This window comes from Heterocephalus glaber, unplaced genomic scaffold, assembly GCF_053883595.1.
Source record: "Heterocephalus glaber isolate CG9 unplaced genomic scaffold, H.glaber_assembly_v1.0 deba00001606, whole genome shotgun sequence".
Lineage (NCBI taxonomy): Eukaryota > Metazoa > Chordata > Mammalia > Rodentia > Bathyergidae > Heterocephalus > Heterocephalus glaber.
In genome coordinates this window covers 41311186-41323338 of record NW_028258377.1, presented here as the reverse complement: position 1 = coordinate 41323338, position 12153 = coordinate 41311186, and the positions used below count along the sequence as shown (strand labels likewise).

General features: G+C 59.0%; 1 protein-coding gene across 2 annotated transcripts in view; it reads left to right on the top strand.

Annotated features, from left to right (window-relative positions):
- The window catches only part of Adamts2 (ADAM metallopeptidase with thrombospondin type 1 motif 2), a 194731-nt gene that overhangs the window by 156127 nt on the left and 26451 nt on the right, over positions 1 to 12153 (top strand). For both annotated transcript variants that reach the window (XM_021242213.2, XM_021242221.2), the window contains 5 exons: positions 6873 to 7029; positions 9122 to 9227; positions 9886 to 10029; positions 10292 to 10424; positions 10991 to 11104. In XM_021242213.2, coding sequence (XP_021097872.2) covers positions 6873 to 7029; positions 9122 to 9227; positions 9886 to 10029; positions 10292 to 10424; positions 10991 to 11104 — 654 coding nt within the window. The remainder of the gene's footprint in view (positions 1 to 6872; positions 7030 to 9121; positions 9228 to 9885; positions 10030 to 10291; positions 10425 to 10990; positions 11105 to 12153) is intronic.

Sequence of the window (12153 nt, the reverse complement as noted above, 5' to 3'; positions counted from 1 at the left end):
GGCTGCCAGTCCCGTTTTCTGCTCTCCTTGACTGCAGGAGGGAAGAGCATAAATAATTCAGCGTGTTCCAGCGCAAACTGGACTTGGCGCAGAGCCATGATTGGAACAGAACTTTCTACGCGGGTCTTAAGCGGTTCGTTCCGGACCGGACCCCGCGCCCGGAGCCGCGTTCTTGCTGCAACAGCGCCGCCTGGTGGCCGCCGCCGCTTTCTGTCGGGTAGGGGTGCAGTAAGGGATACAGGGGCTCCCGGGACCTGCAGCTTTCTGGCCCTGAGTTTGGGGCGAGTGGCTTCAGAGTCCTAGGATGCACTTTCTCGGTCGGAGAATAGGATAACAGCACCTACCCTAGAGCAGCCGTCAGGTTTAAATGAGATGGTATGGGCAAAGCTGAGCCCAACCGTACAGGGAGTCAGCGTCTGTGGCCTGCCCACTGCCGCTGTCTGTTGTGGGTCAGCTCCCCAGGGTCCTGGAAGGGCCACAGCCGGGCCCTCTCTGCACGCGTCCTTTCGGTGGGCCCCACAGCCTTGTGTTTCCCTCCTGCCCCGGCCTGGCTCTCTCTCCCCAGCCTTCATTCATTCGCCAGCAAGCAGGGACCCAGCTGGCCTCAGTCACCACTGGTCCCATGCAGTGGCTGCTGGATAAACGCCCGTACAGGGAGTGGATGAATGAATGAAAGAGCAGGTGCTGGGAGCACATGGCCGGGCCTGGGCGTTCGCCCCGCCCTGCACCCCCCGGGCCCTCGGAGCTGACGGGCTCCTCACCCGACCAGGTGTGTCCGGCAAAGGGGACCCAGGCAGGCGGCTGGGAGCAGGACGACCAGGGCGGGGTGGGGCAGGAGGTGCGTGGGTCTTGGGATGGACCCTGCCCACTGGCCTGCCCGAGACCCACAGACCCCTAAGCTGACCTCCAAGGGCCCCTCGGGGTCCACTTGAGGATCTGAGTGAGCAGTGCTCCTGCCAGCCTGCTGACCCCAGGGCGCGGGCCCTCTCCATACCCGGCCCAGAGGCCCCTTCCCTCAGGAAAGGGACTCTGCTGCTCCTCCTAGCCCCGCCCACCACCCGCTGCCCCAGAGCCTCTGGAGAGCTCGGTGCCGGAGTCCCTGGTGGGCTCTGCGGTCTCCCTGCTGAGCCTGGGTGCTGCTCCTAGGACACCACCACCCAGCTCACTCTGGTCCCCACTGAAGCACTGGTGAGAACAGGTGGAGGTGCACAGACTCCCAGAGAAGCTCAGGCACCTTCCTTGAGAGAGGAAGAGCTGGATGTGAGCATTTTCCCCAACAGAAACAGGCAGCTCTCTCTGCCTCTGGTTCCTTGTCACTTTGGGAGGAGACTCAGGTTCAAGCAATACAGCAGTCTCCCCTTATCTGTGGCTCCACTTTCTACTGTCTGAATCATCCACGATCAACCATAGTCTGAAAATCCCAGAAACAAACAATTCATAAGTTTTAAACTGTGTGCTCCTCAGAGGAGTGTGATCAAATCTCTCATCATCACTCTGCATCCCACCTGGGAACTGCATTGTTGCTTTGTGCAGTATATCCATATGGTATATGCTACCCACCCGTTAGTCACTCTATCACATCAGAGTGTCTCTGCATCACATCGACTGCCACAGTATGAGTGCTTATATTCAGTTAACCCTCATGTTACTGAATAATGGCCCTAAAGTCCAGGATTGGCAATACTGGCAACTTGGATATACCAAAGAGAAGCCGTGCAGTGCTCCTGTGGAGTGGAAAAGTAAAGGTCCATCATGGGTGTTCACAAGACGTGGCATCCATAGGTTTCAGTGGTAGCTGTGGTTTCCCTGGCATCCTGGGATGCATCTCATGGACAAGGAGGGACCAGTGTGGGTGCATCTCCTCCTCTCGTGGAGGAAGGCCTGGCCCTGGTGCTGCGACACATGGAAGGGCACAGCGTGGCAGGGTCTGGGGTGGCCCAGAGAGCCAGGTCCCATGGGGGGCCGCGAGGGTGTGCGGAGGTCGGGTCCCAGTGTGTGGCCTCCTCACGTGAGGAGCTGCCAGGTGTCAGGAGCGTTTCCGGGGCCTGGCCAGCAGTAGGGAGATCCCAAGAGATGCCCAACCTCCGCCTCTCAGGGACCCAGACCACCAGCCACCCCCGGTCCTGACTCCCGGCAGTGCAGCAGCTGCCCCAGCTGTCCCTCCTGGGCTCCTCCATCCTCACGGGCCAGAGCTGGCTCCTGCTAAAATGTGCCAAGCACAAGGTTGGTGTCTGCTCACAGCTTCTCGACTGCTCCAGCCTGTGAGGACAAGGACCCTGGCCCTTGGCTTCTTTGTGCCCTCCCAGCACAGGCCGGACCTTGAAAAACTTGGGGCAGGGCAGGAGAGGAGGAAGGTGCAGTCGGCCCTCCGCATCTGTGGCTCTGCTTCCGCAAGCTCAGCCACCTGTGGGTGGAAGGTCCTGGGGGTATCTGTACTGAACGCGGGCGGATCCCCACACAGCGCAGCATAGCGACTATTTGGACGGCAGTTATGTGTGAGAGAGAAGTTAAACCATATGAGAGGACGGAGTCTACGCAAACGCTGTACCACCTTGGGGAAAGGCTCTGAGCATCCAGGACGTGTGGATACCATGCGACAGCTGTACAACCAGCACCTCGTCCTGCCACTCAAGACCTCAGCAGCGGATTGGGTCCGTGGTGCCGAACTTGGCTCAGTCTCCCTTCCTCAGCTTCTTGGGGTGTCCCACGCCGCTGTTGTCAGAGCCCTGCCTGCCCCAGGCTCCCCGCTCTACGGCACCTCCTCCCACCCGGGACCAAGTTCTCCAGGCCCCTCTCTGCCCTCGCCTGGGCATTGCTCAGAATCCCAAAGGGAGGAAGCAGATGCTGGGCGACCTTTTCAGCGGCACAGACTCCCTTGGCGCTGCGGAACACGAGGGCCGCCTGCCATTTGGGAATGGGTGAAGAACAAAGCAAGGCAAGAACAAACAAATCAATATTTCAATAAATTATCCTGCTGTACAACGAGATCACTTTGGCAGCCAAGAGGGGCTGAGAGCCTGGGGCTGAACTGTGGAAGCCGGGCCTTCAGGAGGAAGAGGTGTCCGACCAGTGCCGGTCCAGGCCGCGAGCGTGCAGAGGCCTCTGCTGGGAGGCTTTGTTCCAGGGCTTTCGAGGTGACCCAGGGAGGGGCATTTTGCCCACTGACCCACTTTCTTCGGAGACAACTTCATCGTGAAGTGCGCAGTTTTGTACGATGTAGTCTAGTGAGTGGCCGGAGACATCTTGCTGCACCCTGGGCCTCTGCGTTGCAGGCGGCCTGCAGCCCGGTCCTCGGGGACAGCACCTCCTCTAGCTGCGCCTCGGCTTCTTGGTTTGCCTCGGTCCTCACCACTCCTTGCTGCCCCCACTTTCTTTGTATCAGAATCAGGAAATAGCCTTCTGTACCCCAACTGTTCTGAAGTGGGAAGGGCACACAGACCTGGGGCTCTGATCTCTGTTGCCTGTCTTGCCCGTCCAGGGCAGTGGGGTTTGCAGCGTCCCCTGGGGCTCCCCGGAATGGAGATTCTGTCTGCACGGCCTCCACTTGCTCATTCTCACCTGCTTCAGCCAGGCGCTCACCTGAGGCTCTGTCCCCTGGGCAGCGTCCTTGCTCCTCTCTGGCCCTGACACCACCGTGCGTGTTTCTGGCTGGACTCAAATCCTCTTCAGAGCTTTGGCCAGAGCTCCTCTCCCCACACAGGAGCGGACACTGACCTTCCTCTGCCAGCCGTTGCGCTGGATGGGTCTTCATGCCCCTGCCTTGAGAGGAAGTGCCTCGCTAGGATCGTCCTGGCTGCAAGTAGCAATGACACCCCTCAGGCTTGGCTTTCAGAGCCAGAGGGATTTCCTGATGCATGAATGAGACGCATCTGTGCTGTCAGGCTCCAAGCCAGTTCCAGGGCCCCTGTGTGTTGGAATCCATGCCTTGGTGTGGTAGGACCTCTCCTGCCTGGGCTTGGCTGGGCTCGGTTATGAAAAGACTGTGGCTTCCGTCTGAGGTGCGCCCTCTCTGTCACACTGAGCGAGCAGCCGCACAGCAAGGCCTGTGTGGCAGGGGAAGGAGCCCTCCGGGAACACTCAGCGAGGAGCGCAGTCCTCCGCAGAACTGCACAGGTGAGCGAGCTTGGGAGCCGCTTCTTCCCCGTGGCCTTCAGACGGGGCAGCTCTGCTCAGGTCAGCTCGAGAGAGGCCGGAGGGGGAGAACGCAGCCAGGTTGGTTTTGGAACCTTGAGCCACAGAATCCGTCAATAATGAATGCTCGTTTTTAAGAACATGACATTTTTGGGCCGTTTCCATGTGATGAAAGGTGCTGCCCGGGGTAGGCCGGCCTCGGGCGCTGGGAAGCCAGGTAGCTGAGAACTCCAGGGACCGTTCTCTCTCCGCAGTCCTGCTCCTCTCTGGCTGGCTGCCTCCTCAGGTGGTCTCTTCCATGGTGACAGGCTCACCATCTTACCCTTCCGACTGCACGACACATCTCGGCTGAGCGTTCAGCCCCGAACCATCACAGTGGCCAGGAAGATACAGTGCTAGGATTGGCCAGGCCTGGGCCTCCCCGTGCCAAAGCCTGGAACCCGACAGATCAGAAGAAGGGATGCTTCCCCGGAGGAAACCGGGCAGGAGAGGGCAGGCAAAAGCGAGCGCAGCCCGGGACAGCCCGCCTCCCGCTGCCTGTCTCACGGTGTGGAACTGCGCACTCCAAGAGCAGGCAAGTTCACGTCTGCTGACATCTGGGCTGGAGGAGAGACTCGTGTTGACCTGTTGTTGGGACCTGGACTGGAGTCTTAAGCTCAGGGCCGCACAGCCCACCGCACGACTGCACACTCCAGGACCCACTGAGAGTCAGCCTCGAGGGTCACTCAGGGGCACACAGGGCCCCGTGCCTGTTGACACGGAGGCAGGGAGGGCCTTCGCTCCCTTCAGAGCCGTGACCTCTCGAGGGTGCTGGGAGGCAGTCACCGTCTGACAGGCTCTCAGGGGACGAGTTGTGGAGGTCTGGCTTGGATCTGGTGCACGTGCACATATCTGCTCCCTTCTTCTGCTCCTCCTGCTCAGTGTTGCTGGATCACGTGCCGGAGAGAGGAGATCTCTTAAGGGACGTCCCCTTGGACAGTTCGTGCCCCAGCCAAGTACTTGCCAGAGCTGCTGATGCTCCTCCCAGTCACTGGGGGGCAGGAGCGCACCTCCCGGCTGCCTCCAGCTTCCCCTGAGCTGGCTGTCTGTGTGTCACAAGCCGTTAGGGATCTCTGGTTTATGACTGACTTCGTTAGGAATCTGCCATCCTCTCAGAACGGGCAGTCTCATTTCCCAGGAGCTGGAGCCGGAGTCTTTGCCCTTGGCTCTGTGCTTAGGACCTGGGGACTGGCCTGGCACCATGTAATTCAGGCACGTGGATAACTCAGGGAGCCCCTGGTAGTGGCTTGTCTGCCTCCTCCTTGATTAGCTTCCTGGACTTCATTCTTTTTTAGAAGTACCTGGCTCACTACCCTACCTTTACCCTTTGCTCCTTATACGCACAAAGACAAATTTGTGGCTGTCTAGTCATCCCTCTGTGTCCATGGGGGCTGCCCCAGGACCCCTGGGGAAAGCCAAGGCCAGGATGCCGAGTCCCTTGTCTAAAATGTTATAGTGTTTGCGTATAACCTGCACGCGTCACTGTAGTTAATGTCATCCCTAGATGACTTATAGTACCTGACACAATGTAAATGCTACACAAAAAGTTTCTGTCCTGTTATTTACAGAATAACAAGGGACAGTCTGTACATGTTCAGTACAGGTGCAATGATTTTTCAGACATTTTCAGTTGGAGCTTGGTTGCCTCTGGCTGTGGAAGCCTTAGATTGTGGGAGCAGTGCTCTGTGGATACATTTGCACAAGAGAAGCAGCAGATGCCTGCTGACTACATCCCCGGACCTACTGTATAGACAGGTGTGCCCCAAGAGAGAAAGTGCCCCGGACCTAGGAGTCTCTCAGCGCTGTGCCAGGAATTCCTGCAGTGGTGGGAGGATGGAGTGGGAGCAGAAAGCAAGACGCCTGCTCTGAGGGTCTTGAGGGAGAAAGCGTGCCGCTCCCAAATCCTGGCTCTGTAATGAAGGATGCATGTTTTGTTGGGGAGGTGGTTTAGGGCAGTGGTGGATACAGGTTTGGCTTTACCCCTCCTGGGTCCAGACCTGAGCTCTTCCACTTCCTGTTGCATGAGTTGAGAACTGCTGCTCTGCACTTCCGTTCTGCGCCTTGCTGGGTGGCGTACCGTGGTGCAGAGTGGGTGACCAGGACTGCTGGCCACTACCAGCCTCAGCTACCAAGTGTGTGTCAGGAGCCAGCATGGAACGTGACCATTCCCTGGGCTTCCCGGCCATGGGTCCTGTGTGATGCTGCTTTTGCTCCTGTTCTTCACACAACTCCTCCTCTGTAGCGGTAGCGTTTTCTTCCTGTTGTTTTGTTGGTAACTTCTGGTGGGAAATCGTGAGGCGAGCTCCCCTTCCTCTGAGCAGGCATTCCCAACTGGGGTTTCCCTCGCTCCTGCCTTGGCCCCATGAACTCTGTGGGGTGAGACCCACGTGCATCGCCTGCTCTCCTGATAAATGCAGGGCCCCGGAAATGGGGTGGGTGAATGGATTGAATGGGGAGGCTTTGCTTCCACACCTCACCTACACCTGTGACTGTGTGGAAGCCCTGCAGGTGAGCGTCTCCAGGGAACCCTTTCTTCCATTCAGAGGAATGGAGCTGAGTGACAGGTGGGTCTTGAAAGTGACCGAGCAGGGGCTTGGTGTCACTTGGACCCAATCCCCAGTGGCCAGAGCGGTGGAGCGGCAGCTGGCTCATTCCCCGAGTAGCTGGCGCAGCACGACCCCTTTCTCTGTCTGCCCCTGCAGTCCCTGAGCCTCATCGAGATCGGGAACCCCTCCCAGAGCCTGGAGAACGTGTGCCGCTGGGCCTACCTGCAGCAGAAGCCGGACACAGGCCATGATGAGTACCACGACCATGCCATCTTCCTCACTCGGCAGGACTTCGGGCCCTCGGGCATGCAGGGTAAGCCCCCTCTCCCCAGGCTGGGAGGAGGGTCCCGGTGGGGTGGCTGCGGCCACCTTAGCTGGTGAGGGTTCCTGTCAGTGCTAATGACCTGGCTCTGGGAGACCCCTGGGATGTCAGCCTAAGCAACGGCACCCCAGGGGCTGAGGGAGGTCAGAGACAGGGACTGGACCCAGAAGCTGGGACTAGACTGCATCTGAGGATGCGTTTCAGAGGCATTTGCTTCCCCTGGTTCCTAAAAAGCAGATCTGCATCAATCAATTGCCATCCTTTAGAAGCTTGGAGAGTTTTTATATAAAGATTCAAACTGCATAAATATATACTTGGGGAGAGAAAGTGAACACTCTACTAAGCTGGTAGAGAATATATACTCTTTAGGATCCATGCGAAAATAAACCAAAATGGAGTACCGACCATAAGGAAATTAAGTAGTGCAGTTATAAATAATCCATGGGTCAAATGAGATAACAATAGAAATTAATTATGTTTTTTAAGTGAATGGTAATGATATGAGACATCAAAACTCACAGGTAAGAAAATGTAATGATTAGACTGATATAGCTTTTAGTGCATTTATTAGGAAAAATGGCTGAAAATCAACTGTATGCGTATATCTCAAAAATTTGACAAAGAGCATCAAATTAAATCCAACAGAAGTACAAAGGCATTATAAACGGAGGGGCAGCATTGTTGAACTGAAAAACAACTGTAATAGAAAAAACCAGTAGAACTAAATTTTGATTCCTTGAAAACCAAACAAAAATCTTGAAAACTGACTCCAGAGAAAATAGAGCTAATTTAGAGAATGAAAAAGAACATTTTATAAAGTAGTATTCCCTGAAGGTTTGAGAAAATACCTGCACAGATCCAGAATGGGTTGCTATGAAGTCCTGGAGAACAACATTTTTATGAGATTAAAGACTGTGATCGGGGCCGGGCATTTAGCTCAGCGGTTCTGCCGCTTGCCTCGAAAGTGCAAGGTCCGAATCCGATCCCCGGTACCAAAGGCATCTCTCAACTTGGAACAAAAGGACATAAAGATTAAAATCAGAAAAGTTAGACGTGGAGGCTCAGTCCAAGGGGTAAAACACCTACCTAATAAGATTTCCAGAAAGTGAGAATGACTACAAAATAAGTAAAATAAACAAAGGGATTTTTTAAAAACTTTTTTTAACAGATAATAACTGCGCCCTTTTTAAAATTTTTGAAGGTGGCTGCAGTACTAAGGCTGGGTCTGAAAAGCATTCACATTCAGGACACTCATTTGCTGAAGGATAGAGACCTGGAAGCTCTGCTCCAGCCACTGATTGGAAACAATTCCCTCAGAGCCCGTGGAGCAAACAGCGAGGGTCCTCCCGTTTGCTCCCAGGGGAAAGGGCGGTGGTTTGATCAATCAGCACAAGTCCCAAACCAGCACGCCACCGAGTCTCCTTTCCTCCTGTTTCTGTCTTTTTCCTTTGGTCAAACTGCCCGGGGGTCTTGCAGCGGGGCATAGGCATGAGGCTGGCCTAGGGCAGGGAGCCGCAGTCTTGCTCCAGCCAGCTTCTGGGGAGCCCCACGGGGAGCAGCAGGAGCCCCTCGAAACACACCCCTCTGAACACACTCCCCTGCCTTGTCCACGCTGCCTCTCGCTGAGATGAGAACTGGAAAAGCACAGGGGCGGGGAAGGCCCCTCCCAGGGGAGCAGGGCTTGGAGCGTGCGAGGCCAGGCAAGTGTAGGGCCAGGGCAGGGTGGTCAGGAGGTGTGGGAACAGCGCCCTCCTCCGGGGCCGCAAAGTCTCTCCAAGGATGGGCAAGCCCAGCAGGCAGGAAGCTTCCGGGGGCAGATGCATCCTGACAGGTAGGCAGGACCGAGAAGTGCCCCCGCCGGATGTGGGCTTTGACAGGCAGGGTGGCTTGGGGCGAGGGGCTGGGGTCCCCGCCCGGGGTGGGAGTCTTCCAAGCCAGCAGGGACGGCTCATTCGCTCTGGGATGGGCCCTGCAGAGAAGCAGCCCCAGGCCCGCCCCTCTGGGCCCACCCCTACCCTGTTAGGGTTCGGCGGGGGTGGGGCTGCCTCCGACAGGGCGCCGGGCCCCTTTTGTCCCCTCCCAGGCTATGCTCCTGTCACCGGGATGTGCCACCCTGTTCGCAGCTGCACCCTGAACCACGAAGACGGCTTCTCCTCGGCATTTGTGGTGGCCCATGAGACCGGCCACGTGTAAGTGCCCGGCCGTGCTCCTGTGGGACAGTCGTGCTGGGCGAGGCTGTGCTGCCTGGCTGCCAGGACAGCTGAGCGTGGAAGCCACGTGGACACGGCAGTCTGGCGCCCCAGCGCTGCCCAGGCCGAGCTCGAGGTCCCTTCCCACGGAAGGAGCAAATCGAGGGAGGAGGCACCGAGGGCTGAGGAGCTGCTTGGGCCCAGGCGGGAGCTGGGGGCCCGGAGCCACTGTCCTCTCCAGGCCGGGGCAGCGGGGTCCTCCCGGTGTACGGGGGTCCCTGCGGCTCTCAGAACAGCCCTCTGGGTTAGAAAGCTGCGGCTCCCCCGGCCGCACCTGCCCTCCACATCCTCTGAGACCGTGTCGTGCAGCCAGGCGGTGCGACCGGAAGTCCCGGAAGTCCCGGAAGTCCCGGAAGTCGCTCGGGACTGCTGAGGCTGGGCGGGCGGGGAGCACTGGGCTCATCTGCCGAGGGCGAGGGCTGGCAGGTGCCTCTGCCTCCCTGGTGTTTGCAGGACGCAGGGCCCTGCCTGGGACGGGGCTCCCAGGGCTGCCTGCTGGTGCCCCCTCCCCCGACGCCGCGGGCCTAGACTACAGGGGGAGCTGGCGGTGCCCGGGGCAGGGCGGGGCGGGGTCCAGCGCGCTGCTCGCTCCCCGCAGGCTGGGCATGGAGCATGACGGGCAGGGCAACCGCTGCGGCGACGAGGTGCGGCTGGGCAGCATCATGGCGCCGCTGGTGCAGGCCGCCTTCCACCGCTTCCACTGGTCCCGCTGCAGCCAGCAGGAGCTCAGCCGCTACCTGCAGTGAGTACCCGGGTGCCCGCCCGCGGGTGTGAGGTGCTGCCGGGCGAGATCCTTGTGGGAGCCTGGCCTTGAGGGGGGGGGGCACAGCCGCCGTCCGGGGTCTGCCCGAGCCAGGTCTGGGTATCTCAGGCCGAGGAAAGGGCTGCGGTGGGGACACGGGCGGCGTGGCCGAGGCCAGAGGGGCGCAGGTGAGCCCACCGTGCCGTCCACGCGGCCTGGGCGGGCTCCGCTAACAGCCGCCGGCGCCCGCCTGCCCCTGCAGCTCCTACGACTGCCTGCGCGATGACCCCTTCGCCCACGACTGGCCGGCGCTGCCGCAGCTGCCTGGGCTCCACTACTCCATGAACGAGCAGTGCCGCTTCGACTTCGGCCTGGGCTACATGATGTGCACTGCGGTGAGTCCCCGGCCCCCTGGAGCGGCTCCCGTAGTCCCCAGGCAGGCGCAGGGCAGGGACAGCGGCAGGCGCCGAGCCGCGCATGGGAGGGCAGCATCGCTCACCTGTCGCGCAAGCGCCGAGCGCAGCCCTGAGGAGCATGGTGGGCTCAGCTCTCGGGTAAGGGGACTCTTCCGGGTGTGAATAGGGGATGGTGCCTCGCGCAGCCAGGCCCCTCGGGGCCGCCTGGAGAAAGGGCTGTCAGGAGGGGAGGAAGAGGCAGGGACAGAGGCGAAGCCGGGACAAGGGGGCCGCAGGAGCAGAGCCCCCGGGCTCAGGTGGCACCCGTGGCAGGGAGGCAGCAGTGCCCACCTGGCCCTGCAGTGAGGGCCCTCCCGGCACCGGTGCTCCTGCCCGGGCCACTTCCGGGCCAGCACAGGGCCGCGGCCCCGCCTGTGCGCAGTCCTGGAATTCCGTCCTCGGATCCTGCAGAACTCAGCACCCACCGCCAAACAGAGCCGGCACAGGAGTGGGGCGGGTGGGCTGGGGCCTGGGCAGTGGCCTGGCAAGCTCTGATTCTTCTCCAGTTCCGGACCTTTGACCCCTGCAAGCAGCTGTGGTGCAGCCACCCTGACAACCCCTACTTCTGCAAGACCAAGAAGGGGCCCCCCCTGGATGGAACCATGTGTGCACCTGGCAAGGTGAGTCGGGAGGTGGCGGGCAGAGGCCGGGCGTGGGCCTGAGGAGCCCAGGTGGCCGGGACGGGACCTGCAGGCCCACACGGGCCAGGGGCCTCTCAGGCTCTCGCTGCCCATCCAGCCACTCCCCGTGGCGACAGTCCAGAGCGTCTGCACCGTCTGCACCGTGTGCTTCTAACCCCAGGGCAAGGCTGGCGGCCCAGGGCTTCTCCCGAGACCCAGGCCCCAGCCATGGCTGACTGGGTTCCGGGCCCCAGATGTTCAGCCTCTGTCCCAGGGCCTCTGCATTGGCCCCTTTAAGGCAGACTGGTTCCTGGAGGTCACTAGATGGTCACCCCACGCCCCCTGCCCACCCCCTGGCAGTCTGCAGAGGGGAAGCTCCCCCCAAAAGCCCTCATTGGTTCAGATGAGATCCCAGCTCGCTTCTGTCCCAGCGAAGCCACGCTGGCCACCAGGGGGCGCCATGGAGTCGGGCCCCCACAGCGCCAGGCCTAAAGAGCGTCCCCTCCTTTAGGCCAGGGTTCCTCAGGGCAAGCTTGGGTCTGGAGGAGCGCAGCCTAACTTTAGGTCCCAGTGGACTTTCTTAAAGATACAGAGTCCCGGGCCACCCATGAAGACTGGTTTGGTTTAAGGCCCCAGAATTGGTGTTTTGTTTTGTTTTCTTCTGTTTTACATTATGGTGAAACTCATGTAAGATAAAATGAACGATTTTAACTGGCTTTAAAATGCACAGTTCCATGGCATTTATTACGTTCACAGTTGGGCAGCCATCCTCACTACTCTCCGTGCTTTCTGTCACTCCCGAAAGATACCCCATTGATCAGTGACCCCTCCTCTCCTTCCTCTGGCCCTCCTGTCTGTTTTCTGTCTCTGTGAAGTGACCTATCCTGGAATTTCACATAAATGGAATTCCATGGCATACGACCTTTCATGTCTGACTTATTTCACTCGACATATGAAATATGTTGAAGAGTCATCTATGTTGTAGCATACATCATACTTCATTCCTTTTCATGGCTGAGTAATATGCCATCGGGTGATTGTATCACATT